This window comes from Leopardus geoffroyi, chromosome A2 (genome assembly GCF_018350155.1).
Source record: "Leopardus geoffroyi isolate Oge1 chromosome A2, O.geoffroyi_Oge1_pat1.0, whole genome shotgun sequence".
Taxonomy (NCBI): domain Eukaryota; kingdom Metazoa; phylum Chordata; class Mammalia; order Carnivora; family Felidae; genus Leopardus; species Leopardus geoffroyi.
In genome coordinates this window covers 75,305,708-75,332,459 of record NC_059331.1, presented here as the reverse complement: position 1 = coordinate 75,332,459, position 26,752 = coordinate 75,305,708, and the positions used below count along the sequence as shown (strand labels likewise).

The following is a 26,752-nucleotide window of genomic DNA, read 5'->3' as shown; positions in this document are numbered from 1 at the left end:
GTACTTAGCCATCTTAAAAATAACACTAACAATGATCTACCAATTCGTAAGCACTTACCAGGTGCCAGGAACATTATAAACATAATGTAATCCTCATGATATCTTTGTGGGGTAGTTACTGTTACTACCTCCCATTTTAGTAACTAGGAGGCTGAGGAAGTGCACAGGGTCACTTGTCACCTGGACAGCAATTGGCAAAGCTGGATTTGAACTAAGGATGTTGGAAGCCAAGGTGTAAACCCTTTAATCATACATAAATTAACACAACTGAAACATGGCCCTAAACGTTACCTGTGGAAAGTATGGTTCTTAGTATTCTTTCATATCATGATGAAGGCAGATTGTATTGCAGAAATGTCTTTTGTTTCTCCCCTCTCTCCTTCTCGCCCGTCTCCCCTCCCTCCAGCCTCTACCCTCCTCCTCCTCCTCCTCCTCCTCCTTCCTTTCTCTCTCTGCCTCTCTTTTTCCTCCCCCTCCTCCTCCTCCTCCTCCTCTTCCTTTTCCTAAGAATCCATGACTTACTCATTTCCTACATATGAATTTTATTGTTGCTCTCATTGCCTGTTATGATTGGGCTGTCCGTGGTGGTCTGGGAAATAATTCTGTTACAAAACATAGAACAATAGAACAGATGATGACTGGAAGGATGGAGGAGTGAGTTGGTGCTCTCTGGTAAAGCTTCCATGGAAGCAGTTGCTCCTATTAAAGAAGGAGTCACCCTGGCCTCCATTTTATTAGTGCTCTGGGAGATGTGCCTTCAGACGCAACAGACCTTAAAGAGAGTGCCCAATGGGTGCTGTTCTGTGTGTGTGTGAGGAACAAAATTCCCATAGACAGTTTTAGGGAAGGCCTGAAAGTTTTTTTTTTTTTTTTTTTTTCAACGTTTATTTATTTTTGGGACAGAGAGAGACAGAGCATGAACGGGGGAGGGGCAGAGAGAGAGGGAGGCACAGAATCGGAAACAGGCTCCAGGCTCTGAGCCATCAGCCCAGAGCCCGACGCGGGGCTCGAACTCACGGACCGCGAGATCGTGACCTGGCTGAAGTCGGACGCTCAACCGACTGCGCCACCCAGGCGCCCAGGGAAGGCCTGAAAGTTTTGAAAACAAATTTTGTATTATATTTTATATATTATATTATATTTATTATATTAGATTATGCTATATTATATGTAAAATGTAGTATATAAATATATAAAATAGAAAACAAGTTTATATTTTATAATTGTCTTCACTATTTGAATTAATGGTCTCAGAAACTCTTGTTTTTACCTTTTAGCTAATTAACATTCTATCTATACTTTTTAAAACTAACATTCTTGCTTAAATTTGAAATCAGAGTGTTAAATTTATTAGATGGCCTTGTTTTCTCTATTCATTCTTCATAAGAACTCAGCTGAAGTCTAGCCAAATGTGCATTGACACTTCTAAACTAATTTTTATAACCCAATTATATTTCTGTAATTACAGATTATGGTGGAGGGAAATCAGTGATTCTATCAAGGAGCTATTTCTTAACTCAAATTTTGTAAAGCTTTTAATAATATTGTGGCATTTCTCCTATATCAATTCTATTTTTTTTTACATTAAGCTAAATAAAGGGTACCTTCTCCCCTGCTTAACTCTTTTCAATTAAATTTCTTCTTGTCGAGTGGTATTTTCAATATTTGGCTCTGGAGGGGAGAATGGGGCTGAAAAGGAGAAATCTACCCAGTAGTTTAAAACTTTCACAAAATATTAATTTTGTTTTGCATTTGTGTGTTAGAGATGTAGGACCAAGTGGAGGTTATTCTTAAACATCTCTTTACCCTTCACACAAAATTCAGTTACGTAAACACCTATAGATGGTATAAAGGTTAGGAGACACTATGGCGATTTGGTGAAATGAATCACCACCATGGTCTTCAACAGAGTACTTACTGCTTTGCAACAGCAGAAGTGAACAGAATACTTGGTAACGACAACGTTTTTGCCCGAGCTTGTCACCTACTGTAGTGGAACACATCGTCTAGGTTGACCTGCCACCTCTTCCGGACCTACACCCCTCGTTTCCAAGACCACCCTGCATTAAGGGGAGGAGACAGGGTCATTGCTCAGACAGATGAACCGAGTCTCGATAACACCTCCCGCAGGGTCCCAGCAGTGGAAGACGTTGACTTAAGCTTGTGGAGAGGGAGTAAAAGCCAGGTGCGCACCCAGCTGCAGAGTCTGCAAGGTGCTCTTGGCCCACTTTTCGTCCAAGCCTCATATTAATGCACCTGAGGGGGGGGTGTGCATGTTTCAAAGCTTCACTTCTTGTCCATTTCCTGAACTGTAGACCCTCCTCGGCTCTGTTAGTTAGAAACAGGGACACATAGTGCTGCCTGAAAAACAGCAACAACAAGATGGTCCAGGGTGCTATTTTATCTTCTTCTGTGCCAAATTCAGAGCACACCAGCCTGGTGGGTGGTTTGGCACTCACCATAATATGGGTGATAAACTAACTTTTCCATGTGCCTGCATTAGGCCGATCAAATCTGTCAGAGTGCTGAATGTCAAGATGTTAATGCCACCAGGAAGTTTGTCTTCCTTGAACAGTGTCATACAGAAGCCTTAATGGTAACTGAATTTTCTTATTTTACCCATGAACACTGTTTATCTTCAACTCTTTCATTTTCTCTCCTATATTTACCCCAGTGGACCTAGTAGACGATAAATCCATGAGTCCATAGTAGTCTCACATTCTTTTTTTTTTTTTTTTTAATATTTATTTATTTTTGAGAGAGAGAGAGAGTGCCAGAATGTGAGTGGGGGAGGAGCAGAGAGGGAGGGAGACACAGGATCTGAAACAGGCTCCAGGCTCCAAGCTGTCAGCACAAAGCCTGACGCAGGGCTCGGACCCACAAACCCTGAGGTCATGACCTGAATCGAAGTTGGACGCTGAACTGACTGAGCCACCCGGGCGCCCTAATAGTTGCACGTTCTTATGGCAGGATAGGATGATGGTCATGACCACAAAGAAACAAATACAAAGCAAATCAAATCTGACAATAGGGCGCACACAAAAAAGTGAGGTTTATGCCTGAATGCAAGAAAGTAGGCAAGGATAGGAGTTGAAGATTTCGAGCATCAAGATATTTGAAGGTTTCTCACCTCTTTGCACCTCTCTTCCTTCAATATGTCTTGAAGCCATGTTTTTTTTTTTTCTTCAGATGGACCAAATTTTGATTAGAAAGAGTGTTTTAAAGGAAACGTTGAAGGCAAGGGACCATGCTACCTCCTGGTTATTTGGTTAAAGTCAGCCCGTGATGTTGATGCCAATTACAGCACAGGGGCTCAAATTATATTTATGAGCAAATGAAAGGGAGAGTGTGTCTCTGATCCACTAGCCGTGATTTAAGTTTAGGAAAAATTGTGATTAGATGTTAATATAAAATAAATAGGTGTCCTGTGTGCTCATTTCTTTTATTCTACTAGGGTTTTAGTGGGCCATTAATAAGATCCTTTCTTTAATTCCTGAGTTCCTTTTCCCTTTATTACTTACAGAGCTCATTGAAAAATGTGACTTCACATCTGCAGCCAGATAGGCCCGTTCATTGCTCTTGACCCTATATTTTGATTTCAGGACAGCCTGCCAAAGGAAAGTTTGGGTCTGATGAAGAGTCCCATTTATGCAGGATTTCTGCCTCCCAAGGGGAGTGGGGTATAGAGGGAAAAAATCAAATTCTTTATGGCTGTGGAGGACCATGAATATCAGACTCTTGTCACTTACCAGGATAACACAGAATTTCTCCTCGTGTGTGAGAAGTCCATTCGCGTGCAAACATGAGGCCAAAAATCGGAGTTTCCCTGCCTCACCACACCCTTTTTTTTTTTCTGGGCAATCGTGTGGCTTATTTTTGCAGGAAATGGGCAAGGTTGGTATCTTATTGGAGTCATTGTCAGTCAGATTCCAAAGGGTTTTGGACAAACTAAGGTCCTGGGATTTTAGTATTTTCAGTCCAGACTGTTGCAGAAACGCTTCCTTTTCTTTCCTTTGCTGCCCTTTTATCTCTGTCTACCTCTTCTTTGCTTCCTCTCTCCATCCCTCCCTTTCTCCCTCCTTTCCTCCCTGCCTTCCATTTTCCTCTCTGAGAAACTGGCCCATAATCCTGTTAGACTAATTGAAGGAGTTCCTAGAGACTCTACAGGTTTAGACTCTTAAAAAAAATTTTTTTTACATTTATTTATTTCTGAGAGACAGAGAGAGATAGAGCGTGAGTGGGGGAGGGGCAGAGAGAGAGGGAGACACAGAATCCGAAGCAGGCTCCAGGCTATCAGCACAGGGCCTGACGCAGGCTCAAACTCACAAACCCCGAGATCATGAACTGAGCTGAAGTCGGACGCTTAATGACTGAGCCACCCAGGTGCCCCAGTTTAGACTCTTTATACTCAGCATCTTACCCTCCACTGCGTCTGCTTTCCATAACTCATTTTTTTCTTAAATGTTTATTTTTGAGGGGAGGGGAGGGGCAGAGAGAGAGGGAGACACAGAATCTGAAGCAGGCTCCAGGCTCTGAGCTGTTGACACAGAGCCCAATGCAGGGCTCGAACTCACGAACTGTGAGATCATGACCTGGGCCGAAGTTGGACACTTAACCGACGGAGCCACCCAGGTGCCCCCATAAGTCTTAAGTCTTTCTAGAGACACCTCCTGGCATGTTTGGGCTCTCAATTATTGCTTCCCAATGATTCCTCTATCACAGCTGTCCCTCTTCTCATTTATATCTCAGTAGAATGTTCTTTCTTGTCTGGTGATTTTGAAGTCTTGAGTTGCCTTTGCTCCATTTAGCTCCAGCTCCCTCTCAAAATTCCTTTTTTGGGAATTTTGTGTCTGTGTTCTTCTACTTGTTTCACTTTAGAATATACAAATGGGACCGGAAAATTATTATTTTCCATATTCATATTGATGTCTAAAAGGAAAGTGGCTTCCTCACCTGTGATTTCTTACTCGTATTTCATATTGCATTTAATTTAAGCAGCTGTCACCATGATATCCACTGGATGCTTATTTTTGGCCCATCTGAATGTTGAATTGTAAAAAAAGGAAGGAGAGCTCCAAGGTCCTATTTAGCGGAATTAAAAGACAAAAGAGCAGTGGAAAATGAGAGCACGACATTTGTGTTTCAGAAGTTTATATTGACTGGATGTTAAGTTGTATGTGGATCAAATAAATAAGACATGATAAAAAAAAAAGCCTCACAACTAAGGAACATCTCACAAGTCCGGTAGCATTTTCAGGGGTTTCATGAAAATATTCCTGTATTTGTTTAGCGGTAAAAAACAAATCTGTTCTACCACTTATCCACCTATACACATGTTCCTTAAAATATTACTCTGGGTGGAAAGCTCGTATTGCTTTACGCTTTAGCAGTATTTTATGCACCACACATCAATTGACTGTGAATAATTTTCATCTTCTTACAGTCTAGGATATGGATTATTCAAATCGTGTTTTAAAACTTTTAATACAAAAGGCCACAGAATATCCTGTTAAACCGGCAACTACACATGTGCTTACAAATTGAAAAAAAATTAATGAATAAGGAATATAATGAATGAAGAGATTGTTTCGGTACTTAGAAAACAAGGGCATGAGTTTTGACTCCTCTAGTTCATTCTTGAATAAAATTTTCTCAAAATAACGCACAAGTAAAGTTATGTTAATGAACTGTTTTATGATTTATATTTCTGCGGCATAAGCAAATAGCAATATCTGAACATTTGACATCTAAGTGTTTTTTGGTTTTCCTGCTGAATTTAAACATAATAATGAAGAGAATATGTGTATGTATATATGTATATGTGTGTGTGTGTGTGTGTATGCTTATTTTAATGAAATAAGTATTACTCTTCTGCAGACAAATTGAGGGAGAAGAAATACAGACATAATTAGGAAAAGAAAGAGTTTTGGCAGATCAGTAAAAAAGGAAGTGCTGATTGTTTGGAGGAGTCTCATGCAAAACAGTTATGAGTTTCGAGTTTCCAGTTAGAATCCCTTAATGTTATGAAATACGAACGGTATCCAAAAAGAAAACCATGAAAATGTCAGGGATACTGTCTCAGGACAAAATGGGAAGTTTTCATGAATGACAGGTTTAGGTTTATGGTTCCAAAATGACCCTAAAGGAAAGTCCATCCAGCATCCGCAGTGAGACTGAATAACATGGATATTTGAATTTCAGGATTTTACAAACACACACGCATGCATACATGTGTCCTAAGTCAGTTGTCCGTATAGAAAGTCAGGTGCTTGAGTGCATGTTGCAGAGCATCTGGCCTCTTTTTTTTTTTTTTTTTTTAGTGTTTATTTATTTTTGAGGGAGAGAGAGAGCACGAGCAGGAGAGGGGCAGAGAGAAAGGGCGACACGGAATCTGAAGCAGGCTCCAGGCTCCGTGCTGTCTGCACAGGGCCTGACACGGGCTCGAACTCACGAACGCGAGATCATGACCTGAGCTGAAGTCGGTTGCCCAACTGACTGAGCCACCCAGGCGCCCCAAAGCATCTGGCCTCTTAATACACAAGAGTAACAGCATGTTCTACAGGCTTGGGCTCCCCCCACCGACCCCACCCCAGGGAGGAGATGGTTGGTGGTGGTGGAGGAATTTAACTCCATTCATTCCTCGGTGCCATTTACTGCCCTGGGTAATCTTCATCTCTTTTGTCTCTCCTAAAGTCATTTGTGGACTTGGCTGAACAAACTTTGTTCACCTGGAATTCAAAGTATCTGAGGCTAATGCAAAGGCAGACCCATCAATTATGTTAGTGCCAACTCTTCTTCGTTAGTCCCAATTTTCCTTTGCTAATTGAGAATTGAATATTTAAAAAAAACATTTTATCTTATTTTATTTTATTCCATTTTGTGTTTTAAACCCATCATCCCTTTAGCCCATCCCCTCACTCACCTCCCCTCCAGCAACCCTCAGTTTGTTCTCTGTATTTAAGAGTCTCTTATGGTTTGTCTCCCTCTGCTTTTATCTTATTTTTCCTTCCCTTCCCCTATGTTCACCCATTGTGTGTCTTAAATTCCACACATGAGTTTAATCATATGGTATTTTTCTTTCCATATATGAGCGAGGTCATACGATTTTGGCTTAGCATAATATACTCTAGTGTTCATCCATGTTGTTGCAAATGGCAACATTTCATTCTTTTTGATGGCTGAGTAACATTCCATTGTATATGATTCTACCATGTCTTCTTTATCCATTCATGACTTGATGGCCACTTGGGCTCTTTCCACAGTTTGGCCATTGTTGATAGTGCTGCTATAGACATTAGGGTGCATGGGCCCCTTTGAATCAGCATTTTTGTATCCTTTGGATAAACACCTAGTAGTGCAATTGCTGGGTCCTAGGGTAATTTTATTTTTAACTTTGAGGGACCTCCATACTGTTTTCCAGGGTGGCTGCACCAGTGTGCATTCCCACCAGCAATGCGAGAGGGTTCCCCTTTCTCCACATCCTCGCCAACGTCTGTTGTTTCCTGAGTTGTCCATTTTAGCCATTCTGACAGGTGCGAGGTGGTATCTCATTGTGATTTTGATATTAGATTGAGAATTGGATAAATATCGCATCATCCCTTCGGTAAGGCATGGGCGCTCTGAGCTGCAGAAGGGCCCGTGGATAAGAACGGAGAAGCAATAGCCTGGAAATAGGAGAGGTAGGGGAGTGCTGTCATGGGGGCAGAGGGACCAGCAGCTGGCAGCTTCCAGGGGAGAGAAGGGGCCAATGGAAAGGAGAATGAATTATGCCTGACCCAGAGGAAGAAGGGATGGGAATTTAAGCAAGGAGACGCAGTCACCGGGACCAGGGTGCAGAGGGAGCATTTAGACACAGAAACAAGGTGGTTGTCTGATTACAAATCACAGGGCACAGGGACAGAGCGGGACTAGAAGGCTGACATACATGAGTGCTCTTTATAGTGCCCATGACAGACGTGGTGAAGTAGGGTGATGACAATGGCCACCTCAGAGAGTTACTTGGAGGATTAACTAAGATCATTCATACAAAGAGTGAAGCGCAGTGTTTGGTGCACAGAGACCACTACTATGCATTCTCTGTTTTTATGATTGTCATCCATTGACTTATTGTGCTTTCCCTCTCTACGGGAATTTTCCTCGTAGAAGAAATGGAAATGCCTCTTCACCTCTGCCTTCTGTGTGTCTATCACTCACCACACTTCTTGAAGCTCCTTAGCCACTTGGCTTTCTTTTTAAAAAATAAATTTTTAAAAAATGTTTATTTTTGAGAGATGGAGCATGAGTAGGGGAGGGGCAGAGAGAGAGAGAGAGAGAGAGAGAGAGAGAGACAGAATCTGAAGCAGGCTCCAGGCTCCGAGCTGTCAGCACAGAGCCCAATGTGGGGCTTGAACTCACGAACTGCGAGATTGTGACCTGAGCCGAAGTCGGCGCTTAACCGACTGAGCCACCCAGGTGCCCCACAACATGGCTTTCTTGACCCTAACCTTATATTCTTAGTTTTCTCACCCCTCATTCTATTTAACTTGCTGCTTATTTTTTCTGCTTTCCCGAAACAGGCATTCCCCAAGGTTCAATCCTTGGTTCTTGTCTATATTCTTCTATATTCTCATCACCTTCAGTAACTTCAACTAGCATTTCTCTGTGTATCTGTTGACCATATCTACCTGGATAGTTGGGGTTCCCCTTACCAGCATCATGTTGGAGCCTAAACAAGTCTTTCCTACAAACCCACTCCACCTAAGAGAATAAGGATGGGCACTTATTAAACTCTTACTGTGTGCCAGATAGTGTTCTTAACTTTACATGTGTATCTGACTCAATAGAAGTAAGCAGCTGAGCTGGGATTCAAACTCAGGCAGTCTGACTCTGTGTTTGTTCCTCTTGACCTACTTATATCTGCGGAGTAGGCCCAGCCTTCCATTCACCTTGGCTCTTCCCTCTCCCTCACCTCCCACATTTAATGAATGGACGGAGCTCATAGGATCTACCTGGGTTGGAAATCTCTTTGTCTAGTCTTGCTTCCTCCCTCTCTTTCAGACTTTTGTTCCTCTCACCTGGACTGCTGAACTAACAACTACCCTCTAGTCTCTCCGTTCCACATCAGTGGCCTTCAAACATTTCTACTTTCAAATACATTTTACATGAAAGCCCTAAATGTACAGCAGACAAAGGCAGTGGAGCTCTGATGGAAGTTGGGGAGGAACCCAGATTCCCACCTGCTCTGTGCTAACATTGTCCTCCATGGTGGCTCCGGGTGCCTCAGTGGAAACTTTGGGGTGTAGAATCCACTACTAAGCCAAAATATTGGATAATTTATTTATGACACAGCTCTCAGTGGACTCTCCCCGCCGCCCTCCCCCCACCCCCCGAAACATTCCATGGTTCAAAGACTTGGTGATGAGGTTATGGGGGCCCCACCTTCTTTTCAAATTCGTTTGTGTTCTTTCATTGCCCCCACCAGGACTCTAAAGTCTAGTCTAGATGAACTAGACTATTATTTCCTTTTCTCAAACATCTGCAGTTTCTTTCCTCCATGCCTTTGACTTTGCACCAAATTTCTGTTTATTTAAATGTTGTTCATTCTTCTGAAACAACAGCTCCTCCAGGAAGCCTTTGCCCACTGGCCTAACCATCTGAACCCTGAGAACACGTTGTGCCTCCTTTTGGCATCCACCTTCTGTTTTGTGTTAGGATTATTGTAAACATGTGTTCTACTTCCCCTTTGATGGTAACCTCTCAGGGGTTGTCCTCGCTATACGCTGTGGTGCCAACACTAAACATACAGCCTTAAACCAAGACCCACCGAACACAAATGTATTGCATATAGTGAAAACAATTTAGTCATTTGGTAAGTATTTGGGGATACTGGTTAAGCAAAGTTTTAGGCCCTGGGAATACGAGATCCCCGCTTTTATGGCATGGACAGCGGGTATGGACACACGTGAGCAGATATGATAAGGTCCTCCTCTACAGAAGTATACATTTCACACGGTTTTAGATGTAGAAGAAAGAAGTCACCAAGTGCAGCTGACCCAAGTACCTTGTTTTGCTCAAAGAGATGGAATGATTGGACCAAGGTCAGTGGCCAAACCTGGGTGAGAAAGACCCCATTGTCTGGGCATTATGTCATGGCTTTTAGGCCACATCTGATTGGCCCCTAAGCATAATATCTTACTGGCTTGGAAAAATGTGTGAAACAGAGATTGTTCTTTGCAAGATTAACTTTATATCCTATTTTCTCTTCCACTTTTTATTTATTGAAAATTTTTTAAACATTTATTTACTCTTGAGAGAGAGAGACAGAGAGACAAAGCACGAGCAGGGGAGGGGCAGAGTGAGAGAGGGACACAGAATCTGAAGCAGACTCCAGGCTCTGAGTTGTCAGCACAGAGCCTGATGCAGGGCTCAAACCCACGAACCATGAGATCATGACCTGAGCTGGGTTGGACGCTTAAGTGACCGAGCCACCCAGGCGCCCCTCTGTCCATGTATATAATGATTGAGTCTTTTCTATTTTCCTCCTTCCCTCCCCCTCTCCACCCCTGCCTGCCCCCACCCCCACCCCAAACAATCATGTGAACAATGTATGTAGTTATGTATTGCTCTACCACTCATCTCAGTTAATAAATTACCCGTGACATCGCCTAGACCCTGAAACGTTCTGAGGTTAGGAGTCAGGGAAGGAATCTTCTCCCATATTCTTTATCAGGTACATTCTAGCTTGAGCTGTCTTAAGTGATTAAGGTGTGCTAGAGTGAATTTTAACAACTCAGGGAGATGGGGTTGCAGGCAGCTCCCAAAGAGAGAGGGAGCTTACGTGATACGTAACATGTCTCATGTTCAAAAAACATACGTATATCTAGACATAGGTACATTTTGATATTTATTGAGATTTCATGGGACACATAGAAATACATTAGAAGATCTGAACATGTATAAATAAGCATTGAGAGGCTCTGTAAAGTATTTTTAATGCAAGGGGAATGTGAGAAACATTTAGGCAGTAAGCATGCTTTGATGTTAATTGTGTTAGTTGTTGAAGGGTGAGTTGGAAGGAAGCAAGGGAAGAAAGGTGGACCGTTATGCTTAAAGACCCAATGGTGGAAAGCTCAGTAATGGGCATTAGAGGGTTATCTATAGGAGACAGGTGCTAGAGTTGAAGTAGTGGGCATTTGGGGGTCGATTCTAATAACATTTCCGCTTTACAGACTTCTCCACGTGACATTTGAAGAATGTTGTGGAAGGTTTCTGCACTCTAGCCAGACGAAGGAATTCCCCATTCTTTGTCGATCTGTGCAGTCCCACTGGATATATTTGCTTATAAGCTATTTGAGGCAAGGGCCATATTTTCCCACAGCCTCTAACACAATGCTTTACACATAGTAGGCACTCAATAAGGATTTGTCAAGCATATGAATGCATAGGGTTTCCATAAAGGCATGATCCAAGGCTGTGCAGGTGGTTGTTCCTCCATTTTTATTGCCATTCGGAACTTACAGCTCCCCTAGCAACTATAACTTGTACCCCTTGAGCATATGTGGTATTTAGTATTTCTGTATGTGGTGTCAACTTTCATGTCGTAATATACTATATATGTAACTGGTTAACTTACAGTTGTTTTGGGAACCACAGGCTTTTTCCCATCTAAAATAAGCCCTTGCTAGCCATCCTAGTCTATGAAGAGGTAACATTCATCGCATGACCTATCCATGCCTAACTCTCTCCCCCTGACCCTGGCCCCCCAATTTGGTAGACACATCCAGTTACAAACATATGTTTTAGTTATAATGACAAATCTGTGCTAAATAGCCTTTTTGCTAGAAGCACTATGACATTAATATTTCTTTTTTATATTAAAAGTTTTTTAAACTTGTTTATTTTGGGAGAGAGCATTTGCACAAGTGGGGTAGAGAGAAGGAGAGACAGAATCCCAAGCAGGCTCTGCACCATCAGCGGGGAGCCTGATGGGGTCGAACTCAAAAACCACGAGATCGTGACCTGAGCTGAAATCGGATGCTCAACTGACTGAGCCACCCAGGCATTAATATTTCTAAAAGCCACTTTTATACTTACTAGTATTTTGTCAGGGGTACTTTTATATTATATGTGTATTTTGAAAAAAGGGATCAATTCAAGAGATGGTCTGGTTATGTGAGAAGGTCCTGGAGACAATGACATAGAACAAATATGTCTTCTTCTCCTTGTGCAACCAAAGATGAAAGATAATGGCTTTGTTTGCCCAAAGTAGATACCATAACTTTTATTTTTCTGTTCATAATTACAAAAATTTTGACAGTTTCTTGAAGCCAAGAAAAATAACTACACTTCATCTTAGTTCTTCTTGTATTTATTTATTTTATTTTGAGAGAGAGAGAGAGAGAGAGAGAGACAGGGAGAGTGGGGAAGGAGCAGAGAGAGAGAGGGAGAGACACAATCTTAAGGTGGCTCCATGCAGAGCATGGGCTCGACACAGGGCTCGACCTCATGACCCTGAGATCATGATCTGAGGTGAAATCAAAAGTCAGAGACTTAAGCTGTTGAGCCACCCAGGTGCTCATTAGTTCTTCTTGTAATTCAGCTTTATGAACAGAAAGCCAAGGAAAGGGGGCAGTGTGCTGGTGGGGGTGTGGTATTAAAGGAAGTCTTATATCCTCTGATATAAGTCAAAAATGACATGTTCCATATTCTTTGTTTGAATAGACTGATAAATGAATTTATACCTAAGTGTTAATATGTGAACTACCACATAGCATTTATAGTTCATTTATAGTTTAAAAGTAATTTCATGGTATTATAGTATATTAACCTTCAATATTAATGTGATGATAGAGATTTCACATTGGGTAGGTGGGAGAGATGTCTCTGGGTGAATAGTTCACTCACCCCCTCAACCCATACCACTTAAAAGGCCACTTCCTCTGCCCTTATGCAATGCTTGTACTTGTTAGTGCCTGTATGGTTTGCAGACAGTTTAAAAATGACCGCTTATGGGTCTAGTAGCACTCAATTCCCATACTGAGACAAAAGATACTAGAAAGATCATTTTGTATCACAGCCAGTTTTGGTTTTTTTCTTCTCCTTTTCTTTCTGCCTTTTTTTTTTTTTTTTTTTTTTTTTTGCATTAGGTTAGAGTTCATAATCAGAGCTGAAGACAGTTCAGTGATGATTGATTAATTAATTCATGTGATTTTTATCGGGTACTGGCTATGGGCCAGGCACTACATAACGTATGAGAGAGAGAATGATAATCGAGATAATTGTGGTCATCGTCCTCATCTAGATTGCTAGAAATGAAAAACCAGTGAAAAAGAAAGAAAAATACTAAACTGTAGTAACTACCAAAACGGGAATAAAAAATTTTGCTAAGATGGTGAATTATGATTGGAGGTGTAAAACCTACTTTCGATGAGGGGTTAGGGGAAGGCCGCGTTTAAGCTAAGTTCTGAAGGTTGGATGGTCATCTTGTGGAGAACACGGATGGTGATGGGGTAAAAAGAGATGGGGATGATGCTGATGGTAGAAATGATGGTGGAGTTGGTGGTGGTGATGTGATAATGATGACGGTGATGGAGATCATAGTGGGGATAGGGATTAGGAGCCATGATGAGGATTAAAACTACTCTATGGTAAAAACAACGGAGCTACATCAAATGTTACTCTTTGACATTTTGCCAAAGAAGACCTAGAAATAATAACAATTAGAATAATATTATATAACTTATCTAATCTTACCTTTGCCTGGGAACAACGTACCCTCAAAACTATACCTAGACCAAGCAATAATTCTGCAACTTTTGTATTTTCTTTTGTAGCTGATGAATCATAGAAAATAAAACAAAACAAAACAGAGTGACTACTCTCATCCTGTTCTTCTGTAGGCAAAATCCAGGAGTTTTGAAAACAGTTTCTTTCTTTTTATTTATTTATTTATTTATTTATTTATTTATTTTTTCAACGTTTATTTATTTTTGGGACAGAGAGAGACAGAGCATGAACGGGGGAGGGACAGAGAGAGAGGGAGACACAGAATCGGAAACAGGCTCCAGGCTCTGAGCCATCAGCCCAGAGCCTGACCCGGGGCTCGAACTCACGGACCGCGAGATCGTGACCTGGCTGAAGTCGGACGCTTAACCGACTGTGCCACCCAGGCGCCCCCTATGTATTTATTTTTAATGTTTATTTATTTTTGAGACAGAGAGAGACAGAGCATGAACGGGGGAGGGTCAGAGAGAGGGAGACACAGAATCTGAAACGGGCTCCAGGCTCCGAGCTGTCAGCACAGAGCCCAACGCGGGGCTCAAACTCACGGGCTGTGAGATCATGACCTGAGCCGAAGTTGGATGCTTAACCGACTGAGCCACCCAGGCGCCCGAAAACAATTTCTTAATACAGTACTACCTTTGCCTTGAGGTCAATGATTGACAAGTATTAGGGAGAAAAATAACATTTTGGGGGCAGGAAAATAATTACTGACCTGCGGTTTTGTTAATTTATTGATTTGATCAATTTCTATAATGCACTAAGTTTATTTTTCTCTTCAGGGAGAATTTCTGAATATTTCCTGATGGTTATCTCCTCCTTCCCTGCCATATGCTCTTCCCTCTTTTCCTTCTCCTTCTTCTCCTACCAAATCATCCTTAGCATCGACATGTGAAGGTTTCATTGAGGAGCAGGTTATTAATGCTAAGTCGCATCACAAGAGATGGTGTTTTAAAATTGGCTGAGTTGCTGTTAATTATATGCACTCTTACTCATTATCTATGGCAGAGCACTTATGGAAAACCAGCACATTTTATTTATCTTTTGTTTCTGAATTTGAGATTTAAGGACATGGAAAGAATCTCAGTTATTTTGTTAACTGGAAAAAGAGAGTTATAAAACTAATTTTATACTAAGTGCTTAATTTTATATTATGAAATCTATATTATATTATGAAAACATAAGATGCATGTATACATAATTTTATATGCCTACAAAGGCCATCAAGATAATAATAAGATGTTAACCTTTTAAGAGTGGGATATTTTGAGAAAATTTTCTGTTTTTTCTTTTCCTAAATTCTGAAATTTCAGTGAAAAGGGATACTTTAGAAATAAACTACAAACAAAACATTAACTTCTTTTGGCCCTTGGCCTGGTATTCCTAGCTATTTCGAAAATAACCAGAGATTTGGGTGAACAAACTGTGTTCTCTTTTGTTGCTTTATATTAGCATTCACACACAAAAAAGGAAAGATCTGGTGTCTTAAAAGAGGACAGTGGTTAAATATATTAAAGGTAATAGATCGTGTGACATTAAAATTACATTTTCAAAGAAATTGAATAACCATTATAAATCGTCATGTTATGTGGAAAAAATTAGTTTATGTAGTAAAATAAGAATTATGTAAAAGCAAAAATGTATGTGTGTAGGAGAAAAGACCACAAATAAATAACCATAATTTGGGCCACGGCAATTTCTAGGTGTGGGGAATCATGTTTCTTCATTTTTCAATGACCAGGTATCCCCTTTAAAATGAAATATATAAACATTATTGTATTAAAAAAAAAAAGAGTCAGAACAAGATGACCCAGAAAGGAATCATTCAGATGTTTTGGTGAAAATAACCCTGGAAACATGTTACTTTTCTCTGTGTTCATCCAGTGGCTCAAGTAAACAATAGCAAATAATACCATTGAATTTCTCAGACACTGTCTAAACTCTAGAGAAATTCAAAGAAATCTCAAGCTTCAGGGTTGGACTATTGGACTGTCTAACTGGTTATAGCTTGGACGTATTATTGTTAATATGATTATTAGACACCTTACCAACTCAGTGCAATTGATCAGGAGAGTTCAAACACATCAGGAAGCCACAGGAGAGTTTCCTAAAGACTTGCTTACATACTTCCATACAAATGGAATACGAATCAGCTGTATTCACCTCAGTGCCCGGTTCAGCTGCGGGACAAACCCACTGTATGAACTGACCCAATCACTTGGGCATCCTTGGACCTCTGGCTTAGGGGAAGAGAACTGTGGGCTGGCAGCGCCTGGTACAGAGGAGGCCCTCAATAAATGGGTGACTGGTCAGGGGCAGCTAAACGCGTCTGATCCCGACTATATCCCATCCCATGGTTTTAACTGGAAAGTAGGCACTTTATGTGTGATATTTACATGAATGGTACCTGCCTGGGGTAAAAAGGTAAAAACGGAAGAGTAATTGTGTTAACAGTAATAACAAGATACTGAAAATCATGGCTGCCAATTACTGTGCACCTGTGTGTGCCAGGCCCCCGCAAGCCAGGCCTTCAAGATCACCAGGGGCGCCCCCCCCCCCCAGGCCTTCAAGATCACCAGGGGCGCCCCCCGCCCCCCCCCCCCCCCAGTTGCTAGAGGACTTGTCTTTTCCTGATGGTTATAACATGGAAAGAAACACAATGGCCAGGCTCTCGGCTCACGTGATGTCTAATGCCCTTCACCGCCTCCCCCCCTGCCCCCGTCCACCTTTCCTTTTAGTCTGCACCCTGATGGTGTTCCATCTCTGTCCGAGGCAGATGAGATTCAAGGTGAGAGAAAGAACAAATCCTGTAAGGTAATTCTGTCACTCACCTCATCTTCATAATCTTCCCTGAGCTTCCTCTGCGGCTCACCCCGGTATTGATCGAGTCACAGGCTATAGCAGACCGAGGCAGGGGGCTGGAAACCTTTCCGCGCCACCCGCGCCAGTGCGCCCGTCTCAGCTCCGAGAAGAAAAGCCTGCTGTGAAAACAATCAGTGCATTCGCTTTAGATCTAAGTGATTCCAACTAGGTCGATGCTTCATGCTGATGTGTTGAAAACATTTAAAAAATTTCTCAGAGTTTGATTTCCAGTGGAACATTATGGCATGTGTCTGCAGTTGTTATTTTCCACGAACGCAGCCGACGACTGCTTCCTGCCACAGCACACAAAAGCAGTGGGGACACGGAGGCTTTTTGTCTGCGTGGAGGTTTACTGCGAATGCTTTTTGGGAAAGAGGGAGGAACACGTGCCCAGGTTTGGTTGATAAGCCGCGTGTGATCTTGACCGACGGCGGTAGGGGTTTTTGTTATTGTTTGTTTGGCTCCTGAAGTGAATGTGAGCCAGGGCTGACCAAGTACAAATGCGGGCAAATGGACAACTCCCCGGTTTGGTGTTGAGTGTTGAGATTCTTCTCTGTTTTGGCACAGACTTTTATGAGGCCACTTAACAATGACGTCAAGAGTGGCTTTCTCTTCCAAAGGATCCATCGGGTCTCTGCAAGTTTAGGTTTATATTCAAGAATAATTGGAGCTCCTCATCACGTCTTGGCATCCAGTGGAAAAGAAGCATTTACACAGATATCCTTACCCAAATTAATATTTATTCAATGTCTGGTGGGCACTTGGGACAATATTTAATGGTGGAAGGCACAATCGCAGATTTTTCCACCTGAAAAATAATCTGTAAAGGACAGGAACCCTGTACCAGCATTTCTGTGGTTTCGGGGACGTGACAAGAGGTGGGAAGTCCACTTTGAAAGTGTGGGGGGTCAGGGGCATCCATAAATTTATTAAATCTGATCACGTTTCCACATTCCTCGTCCTGGCTATTAATAACAGAGCCCAGATTTGTTAAGAACAAATCAAAACAAAACAAAAACAAAAAACAAACAAACCCCCCCACAAAAATCTACAAACCACACCTTCCTAATTACTTTTCCTTTGTTTGGAGATGCAGTCAAAGGACTGACATTAGGGCTTTTTGTTTTGTTTTGTGTTGTTTTGTTTTCTTTTGTTTCATATAGTTCCCCGGGAGATCTGTGGCTGAGTCAGAGTTAGAACTAGGTTGTTAAGTGTTCCGTCTGCCAAGTTCTATAAAAACTATGTGTGCCACTTCAGCTAAGTTTTCTTTGCAATGCCATCGTTTAAATCAAATGTTGGGGTTTTCTTCTAGGCATGAACTCTCTGGGGTTGTGTTACCCTGTTTGCTGTTTACTGTCAAGACGCTGAGAGAATGTTCTTATAATGATCCAAGAGGAAGTGGCAAATGAATGCTCTTCTTCAGGTATTTTGTTGATTTTTCAAAATGCCTGCCAATAGGAAAATTTCCACAAAACTGTCATCTGAGAGGGTTTGCTGTATAAATCTGGGAGAAAGCCTTATGGTGTTTTCTTTAGTGAAATGAGTGAGATCCTAAGATCCCCTTTGTGCTCTGATCTGCTGTTTCTCTCAAAGGTTGGCTTTCTTATTTGTCAGAATTGTTCCTTAATTCATTACCGTTTCCCGCCTCTGGTTAGTTCTGCGTCCATGGGAGACATTGTGGTTTATTTCACCGAACACCTACTTTGAGTACCTGTTGTTTGTACACTTGACTATTAGCTCATATTCTAAATACAAACTGCCTATAGATGGCCCCCTTTGGAACTTTTATTTGCTATTTTTATATCTCATTTTAAAGAATAAGATCAAGAGGGTGTGGCTTTTATGAGTAAAGGTACTATAGATCTTTGGGTATTACTTTACACTTGAATTTAGATACGCATTTGTATCTGGAAAGCCCAACATGTGTTCGGGGGTTTAGGTCAGTGATACCAATAGCTTCGTTCGGGAGGAGGCGGAAAGAAAATTTCAACTGAATGTCCTCAGCCTCGAAGGTACAAAAGGCTTGTGTTTAAGGGAGACCCGGGTCAATGCTGATGGATCTGGGGGCAGAACTTGTCTGCAGCTTTCTAGTTCTTTTTCTTCTTTTTATATTAGATGTTTGCTTCTCTAAAATGGGACAACTGTTCAAAATGTCTTGGTCTATAGAGTTTTAGAGCCTGGAGATAATATAATCAAGAGAGCTTGTCATGATAATGCTATTTCACAGTGGTTCATAGCTTGAAGGAGGCAGCATTTATGTAAAACCTTGCTCCTTCTTTCCAATAACAGTGTTTGGCTAAAAACATTAAGAATGTGGCACCATTGCAGGTCAGCGAGTGGGGGAAATAATTCTGATATGTCTCCTCTCCAGCACCATTTCATTCGTTTGGAAAACAAACTCCTTGGGTGTGCTGTACAACTACTATTTGTACTTTAAATGTACTATCAAGAGCCCTATTTGTAAAGAATTTATGCACTTAATTTATGTACTCAGCTTGTCAAGTTACTTTGTTTCTGGATTTTCTGCCCCAGAGCAATGGGGAGCGTCCAACATGCACCGCAAAGAGAAAAACTGTAGGCTTATAATAAGCCTATAGTGGCTCATGCGTGAAGCTTAGGCTACTATAGATTTTCCAGAAAATCAAATATGGATGTTGCAGAAATAACTTTTCTTGCCAGAAGAAGCGACTCATTATGGGACCATTAACTGTGGATCTCTTGGGAGTTTCTTTAAGCAATTATTTAAAAGCCAGTGTTTCCCAGCCAAACTTTTGGAGAAATATAACCTGATGCTGGCAGGTCAGCAGAGCTGCTTTAAATGAAAATTTCCCCACAGGAAGTTATTTCAGATGGGCCAGTGGAAATGGCAGGTGGCACTGAGTTCTCTTTCAGCTAATTGGGAAAGCATGTTTTCCACAAGGGTAGATGCTTTAAGGTGAGCATACTGAAAAAAAAATGGATAAAATTAGTTTTCCAGAAATAACAAATTTTAGACATCATTCAGCAATTTTTAATATAAAAAAACCCTTCTGTGCCTTGGGTAATGTGAAAATGGCATTATTGAGGAGTTGTATTATGACACGTTAATGCATAAGGCAAGTCTTAATTCGTCTGGTGAATCCCATTAAACTACTGTGTATGGAATCTTGTGGATTCAGAGGAAGCTGAATTATAGAGTTGTCATGCTTTGTCAATTTATTTTTATTCTTTTGCAGCCCTCTATCTGGTCACTATTGCTTTCGTCCTCGAAAGGAAACTGCAGGGTTTTGTTTTTGTTTTCTGGACTTCCTCTGAACTTTGAGGATCATGTAGAGCACCATCTCACAAATGTTGGAGAGCTCTTTTTCACAAAAGGCAATAAAAATATACCCCTGGTTTAATAAATGGTGGGCCCTGCCTCATTCTTAGTTTCCGATTGACAAGAGGCTGAATTATTTCCATAAAGCTATTGCTTCCTTCTGTCTAGTGTTTTTTTTTTCTGTTAGTGGGGTTCAAGAGCCTTTTGGCAGAAGGATGACGTATGGGGATACATTATCATCTCCCTCTTTGTGGTTCCCATTCAGATGACTGCTGACAGTATTTAGCTTGTTTACTTATGGAATTTTAAAAAGGCATTGAATTTAGAACATTATATTAGTTCATTGTCAGGATGTTCTATTTCGTTGACAAGCAGAATTTAGAAAATATTCGGATGCCTAATAACTTCTTGTTCTTCAAATCTATTTTCTTCTATTGAAAAAAATATTATGAAGACTGTTGATCATACCTGTTGCTCTGATTATATGTATATCCCTTACGATATAAAGTAAGAAGAGATTAAATTCAGATGTGGAAGTTAGTTTTAGGAAACAGATTAATTTGCTTATTCATTTGTTTCTTGATTCGTTCATTCACTTCATTCATTCATTTATTCACTCACCAACTAATCAATGGATATTTGTTCAGTTTTTAACAAGTGGTAGGCATTTTATTGAATGCTTAGGATAAAAGTAAAAACACACATGGTTTTTGCCCTCAAGGAGTTTATGGTTTATTGTAAAAACAAAACAAAACAAAACAAAAAAACAGAACAAAAAACAACACATAATTACAATGTAATGATATTTGCCATAATTCATCCAATGAACAAATATTTTTTGAGTCCCTACCATGAGCTAAGCACAGTCCTAGGAATCAGGATATGATGAGTAAGTTCTCTGTCTTCTTAGAGCTCAGGAGACCTCATCTCCTGTCACATGTCCCCTTGTCCACTTTGGTATGGCCACATTGGGCATTATTGGTCTGACCTCTTTCAGTTGCAAATGACAAATTCAAATCAAGCTGTTAAGCAAGAGAGGGTGATTCCTGCCTCACCTAATTGATGAGTCCAAGCTCTGAGGCTCAAATAATTCTATAGGGGCTGTGTCTCTGTCTCCATGTCTCACCAGTTTTTTCCTTTCTTTCTCCCATTACTTTCTCCCACAGTAGGAAATCTGCAAGGATTCTTACTGCTCTTTTGGAGTTTACAAGCTCGCTCTTTAGTTCAATTTCTAGGTCAGTTAGCAGGAGTAACCATGCTTGAGGCAATGACCTGAACTTATTTGGTCACAAAAGCTCACCTGAACCGGTTTGTTCAGATTATTTACATATTTTTTTCTGTAGAAATGTTAATTAGGGTGATGTTCCAGAATGTGCTGGAGTGTTACTTAATATATATTCTAAGCATTGTATTATCCTTGTACAATCTGTAAAATTCTGAGTTCAGATTCATATCTTGCTCTAGTGGAATCATAGAGGGGATTGTGAGCCTATATAATTAAGTTTTTTATATTTATCCATCAGTTGAATCTAAAAATGGGGAAAAACATTCCAGTATTTGAAATATTTGCTATAAAACAAACATAAAGTGTTTCATAGGTTAAGACATGCAATCGTGTATATCTTCAAAGCAGTGTCACTAAAAGTAGAAATACAATTAATGACAGTTGGAAGTGGGGAGGGCAATGGAGCGAGATATTTTTCTTCCTGAATATTTTAATATGCTTTTGCCTTTTCCTGAAGTAGATTCACTTCCTGTGCTAAGAAATCCATTACTTAAAATTCTTTTCCTTTTGAAACACTCCTTTCCATGGCTTCAAGATCTGTTCCAGCCTGACTTTCAAGATCTGCTGGATGGCTGTCTTCTGGAATTTCCTTGCATTTTGCTGCCTTATTTGGGCCGTGGTTTCTTATAATCTCATATTCTCCCCACTCTTGAATTTCATTTGTTGTTGCTGTTATTCTTGGAGTACATTTTCAAGTAATTCTTTCAAATCTGTACAAATCTGTAGATGGTGGATTTGGGGAGTCTGAATGTCTGAAAACGAGTTCATTTTGTCTTCACTCTTGACTGATAGCTAGAATGTAGGCTCAAAATAATTTTCACTCAGAACTTATGAAGGCATTTTTCCAATGTTTTTGGCATCCAGTGTTGCTTATGAAATGTCCCAAACCAATTTGGTCCTTCTTCCTTTGAAGGTAAATGTGATCTTTTTGGAAGCTTTCAGGATCTTCTTTAGAATCCCAGTATTCTTGAAATTTTATAATAATGTGTTCAGATTTTTTCCCTGCATTCTTTCTGCTTACCCCCAGATAGAATCTTTAAAAATGAAGACATATTCTTTTTGTTGGTTTATTTAATCTTTGGATAATTTCATTCTTTTATTCCTTTGATAAATTGCTCATGTCCCTTTTCTTAACTACTTCTTTCTAGAACTACTAGTAGACAGATGTGGGTCCTTCTGGATTGATTGTGCTGAAATCCTTCATATTTTCCGCTTATTTGTCATTTTCTTCTAGATTCTGGAAATTTCATTGACTTTTTCATTCAGTATTCTATCAAGCTTTCAAATGTCAAGAATTACATTATGAATTTTTACAAACCCTGTTCCTTTTATCATTGCAACCTGTTCTTGTTATATGAATGAAATAGTCTGTTGAACTCTCTCATAAAACCATCTAAAATTAGTTTAAGATTCCCTACTCCTCCCTGAGTTATTTCTGTTTCCTCCAGCAACAGTGGATACTCCTGTTCATTTGTATTCTTTTGTTTTTTGTTTTTGTTTTGCCATGTTTTTTCTCAAGTATCTGACAATAGTGGGTCGCCCATTTGTATTTATGAATTAAGTATAGGATAATTATTACATGTTGTTTCCACGGCTTTCCTCTGCAGCTTAACTATGTCAGACTTTACTCCATGTTGTGTGGGACTAGGAGTAATAGTTGAGCAGTTTGGGTGTGCCCTCTCAGACCCCAAAAGAAAGTTGGCCCCCACTCTGGGGTCCCATCCTTCACTTTGGAAGCCAGTGTCTCCATTTTGAAAAATGTTGACAAGGATCAGAGGGGACTGCCTCATTCAGACCCTTATTAAATAATAAAGTCTTTTTATCAGGCTGTGAGATGAAATATTCAGAATGGTAAGAGAAAGAGAAAAATGATTTTAATCTACTCAAGGTACTCAAATATCTAAACAGGGTATTATTACATAACAATCAGATATCATCCGTATTGTTTTCTGAGTCTATTATTTTTTTATTTTTATTTTTAAAGTTCATTTGCTTATTTTGAGAGAGACAGAGACAGCGTGAGTAGGGCAGGGGAGGGGCAGAGAGAGAGATAGAGAGAATCCCAAGCGGGCACCATACTGTAAGTCCAGAGCCTGATATGGGGTAAAATTCATCATACCATGAGATTATGACTTGAGCCAAAACTGAGAGTTGGATGCTAAGCCGACTGAGCCACCCAGGCACCCCTCTGAGTCTATTATTGGTGTGATTTCTTTTATTTCCAAAGTCTGTGCAGAAGTGTTAATTTCCACAATTATGACAGTGAGGAAAAAGTGTGGGCTAACTGGTATATCTGCTTGAGGAATTTGTTGAGATGGTCTTTATATCTTCTCCATGACTTTTTCATTACTGTTCCATGAAAATTTGAAAATAATATGTATTTTACATCTGTTAGATACAATGTTTCTCTCTTACTCTTTCTCCTCAATAAATCAGACTCTGTAATTGTGTTATTCAAATACTCTATATTTTTTATCTGCTTGATCTGTCACATTTTGAAAGAGGCGTGTTATCTCCCGGAAGACTGCACTTTCTGCTAGTTTCTCATTGTATTTCTAAAAATTATTCATCTAATGTATTTTGTGATTAGTTTTTTTTTCAATGTATAAAGTTTCTTGACATATCCGTTTGGCAGAGTGTACCTTTTATAAATATGAAATATCCCGCTTAATGCATTTTGTTTCAGCTTTACTTCAATAGTAATATTTCCACCTGCTTTCCTTTTGTTTCCATTTGCTTATCGTATCTTCAGCTACTTAACCTTTATCATTTTATTTAAAATGATCTTTTAAATAGCCTCTGAACTGGGTTTTGCCTTTCTTCCCTAATTTTAGTCATCGTCTTTTATATAGAAATGTTGTTCATTCCATTTGCAACATTAATTGATTTGTTTGGTCTTGGTCTTATTTTTATCTGATACCTTTTATGTTTTGTGGCCCTTCCCTCCTTCCTTCATCCCTTCTTTCCTTCTTTTCTTTCCTATCTTTCCTTGGAGTGATCAATTTTTTTTTCCTTACTGATTTAGTTCTCTATCTCATTTATCTTCTGCTAATGAGGAATATTACTTTTTGTAAAAAATATACTTGGCCCATTTTTTAAAAATCTTCTTCTAATGTTTCCTTTTTTTTTTTTTTAAAGAGAGAAAGAGAGAGAGAGAGACAGAGCAAGAGCAGAGGAAAGGCAGAGAGAGGGAGACACAGAATCTGAAGCAGGCTCCAGGCTCTGAGCCGTCAGCACAGAGCCCAACACAGAGCTCAAAATCAGGAACCATGAGATCTTGGCCTGAGCCGAAGTTACATGCTTAACCAACTGAGCCACCCAGGTGCTCCTACTTGACCAAAATTTTTTAACAGCAAATAGTCACCGTAATTTCAGGATAAAGATAAGAAGTTTAATATTCATTTACTCCATCCTAGTTGTGCCATCTTTTATTAAAAGTATATGAAGAGTGTCTGGGTGGCTCAGTCGGTTAGGCATCTGACTTTGGCTCGGTCATGATCTCGAGGTTTGTGGGTTCGGGCCCCACGTTGGGCTCTGTGTGTCGGATTCTCTGTCTCCCTCTCTCTCTGCCCCTCCTCTGTTTGTGCTCTCTCTCAAAAAAAGAAAAGAAACTAAGTAAATAAATGTAAAAAAATAAGTATATAAAATTTAGCTCTGGAATTTATTAAAAATAAGTTTACCTTTCCTTTCAAAAATCCTTCCTTAATAATTGATCTAAGCTTCAAGAGCATATTATTAGAAATTCCTTACACTTAATATTTATTTAATTGGTCTTATTCCCCAAACATCTCCTGTATATGACAATTCCTTTCATTCTGCTACATTTATGTAGCTTCCTATCTGCCTCAGTGATTTTTTTAAATAGAAAGCACATTGAATTCTTGCATTAAAAAAGGTGAAAAATAACGATTTATGTAAGAATAGAATTTCAGGAAAATAGTTCATTTTGCTAAATATTTCTAGAAATCTTCCTGCATTCTTTAGTGTTACTTTGGAGATTCCTGTGAGAAAATATTTTGACTTACCCATAAAGAATTGAGATAAAGACAATGTGTGTATTAGTGTACGTGTATGTATATACTGTCATTTTTGAGGACTGGCGTTCCTATAATTTTGACATATTCTTCCTGTTTTCTTTCCATGATATTAGGCAATGATTATAATAGAGGATGATACTTTAAGTATTTTACTTCTACAAATAAAATTTGGCAACCATTTAAAAAATTTTTATATTAAGTTCTAAAATCCAATTCTGGCAACCAGTGGTTCTAGCGTCTTTAATGTACATATTCATAATTTTGACTTTACCCTTAGAATTCAGAAATTTGTCAGGATATGTCAAGAGATGGGCCCTTAAGAAATAATCCTGCCCTGCTCCCAGAAGACCTTTGGATATAAAGTCTTGTGACTTTTTTCAACTCAGGAAAAAGGTCTTTATTATATCTCTGATTAATGCTTTTCTTTAATTTTTTTCTGTTCTTTTTTCTTTTCTTTTATGATATCTTGTTATTTCCTGCATTCTTTTCTCTGGCCTTCCAGTTTATTAATTTTCTTTTTCCCTACTTGCCAATTGCTCATTTTTTTGTGCCTGGATGCTCCCCAACTTTTTTTCTGGATAAAATATTAGCTCAAAATCCATTAAAATGGGGGTGCCTGGGTGGCTCAGTCACTTAAATGTCCAACTTTGGCTCAGGTCATGATCTCGGGGTTCATGAATTCAAGCCCTGCGTCGGCTCTGTGCTGACAGCTCAGAGCCTGGAGCCTGCTTCAGATTCTGATTCTATGTCTTCCTCTCTCCTCCTCCCTGCTCATGCTCTGTCTCTCTGTCTCTCTCTCTCTCTCTCTCTCTCTGTGTCTCTCTCAAAAATAAATAAGCATTGGAAAATTTTTTAAAAATCCACTAAAATGGCTTGAATCTATATGTGTATTTAATGTCCTGTTTCCTACATTCGTATTTTCTATAGGTGCTATTAATTCTGATTGCATAGCCTGATTACCTCTCACCCTCATTTTTACAATAAAACACACAAATGTACATTTCAATTGGTTTTGACACATGTGTGTGCCTATGTAACCACTGCTCCCACTAAGACATCGAACACTCTCAGGGGCACAGAAACCTCCCTAGACTTTCAGAGGCATCTGTTATTTTGATTTTGTCATTATAATTTACGTTTTTCCTGTTCTAGAGATTCATTTAAATGGAATCGTATGGCGAGTTCTCTTTTAAGTCTTGCTTCTTTCCCACAGCGTAGTGCCGGAGATTCATTCATGTTTTTGCATATGTCAGTCTTCCTTCCTTCCTTCCTTCCTTCCTTCCTTCCTTCCTTCCTTCCTTCCTTCCTTCTTTCTTTCTTCCTTCCTTCCTTTCTTTCTTTCTTTCTTTCTTTCTTTCTTTCTTTCTTTCTTTCTTTCTTTCTTTCTTTCACTTTTCTTTCCCCACCTCCCTTTTTCCATTGAGGAGTATTCCACTGGGGATAAACCTTGTTCATCCATTCATCTCTTAAATATTTGGGTAGTTTACAGTAATTGAGTTCATACTGAGCTAC

General features: G+C 39.9%; 1 protein-coding gene across 4 annotated transcripts in view; it reads left to right on the top strand.

Annotated features, from left to right (window-relative positions):
- Positions 1–26,752, top strand: part of POU6F2 (POU class 6 homeobox 2) — a 495,064-nt gene that overhangs the window by 11,564 nt on the left and 456,748 nt on the right. For 2 of the 4 annotated variants that reach the window (XM_045494366.1, XM_045494364.1), the window contains exon 1: positions 17,892–18,043. The exons of the other annotated variants lie outside the window; for them this stretch is intronic. In XM_045494366.1, the coding sequence (XP_045350322.1) occupies positions 18,026–18,043 (18 nt within the window). In that variant the 5' untranslated portion in view covers positions 17,892–18,025. Of the gene's footprint in view, positions 1–17,891; positions 18,044–26,752 lie in introns of those variants that run through there. 4 annotated transcript variants of the gene reach the window in all.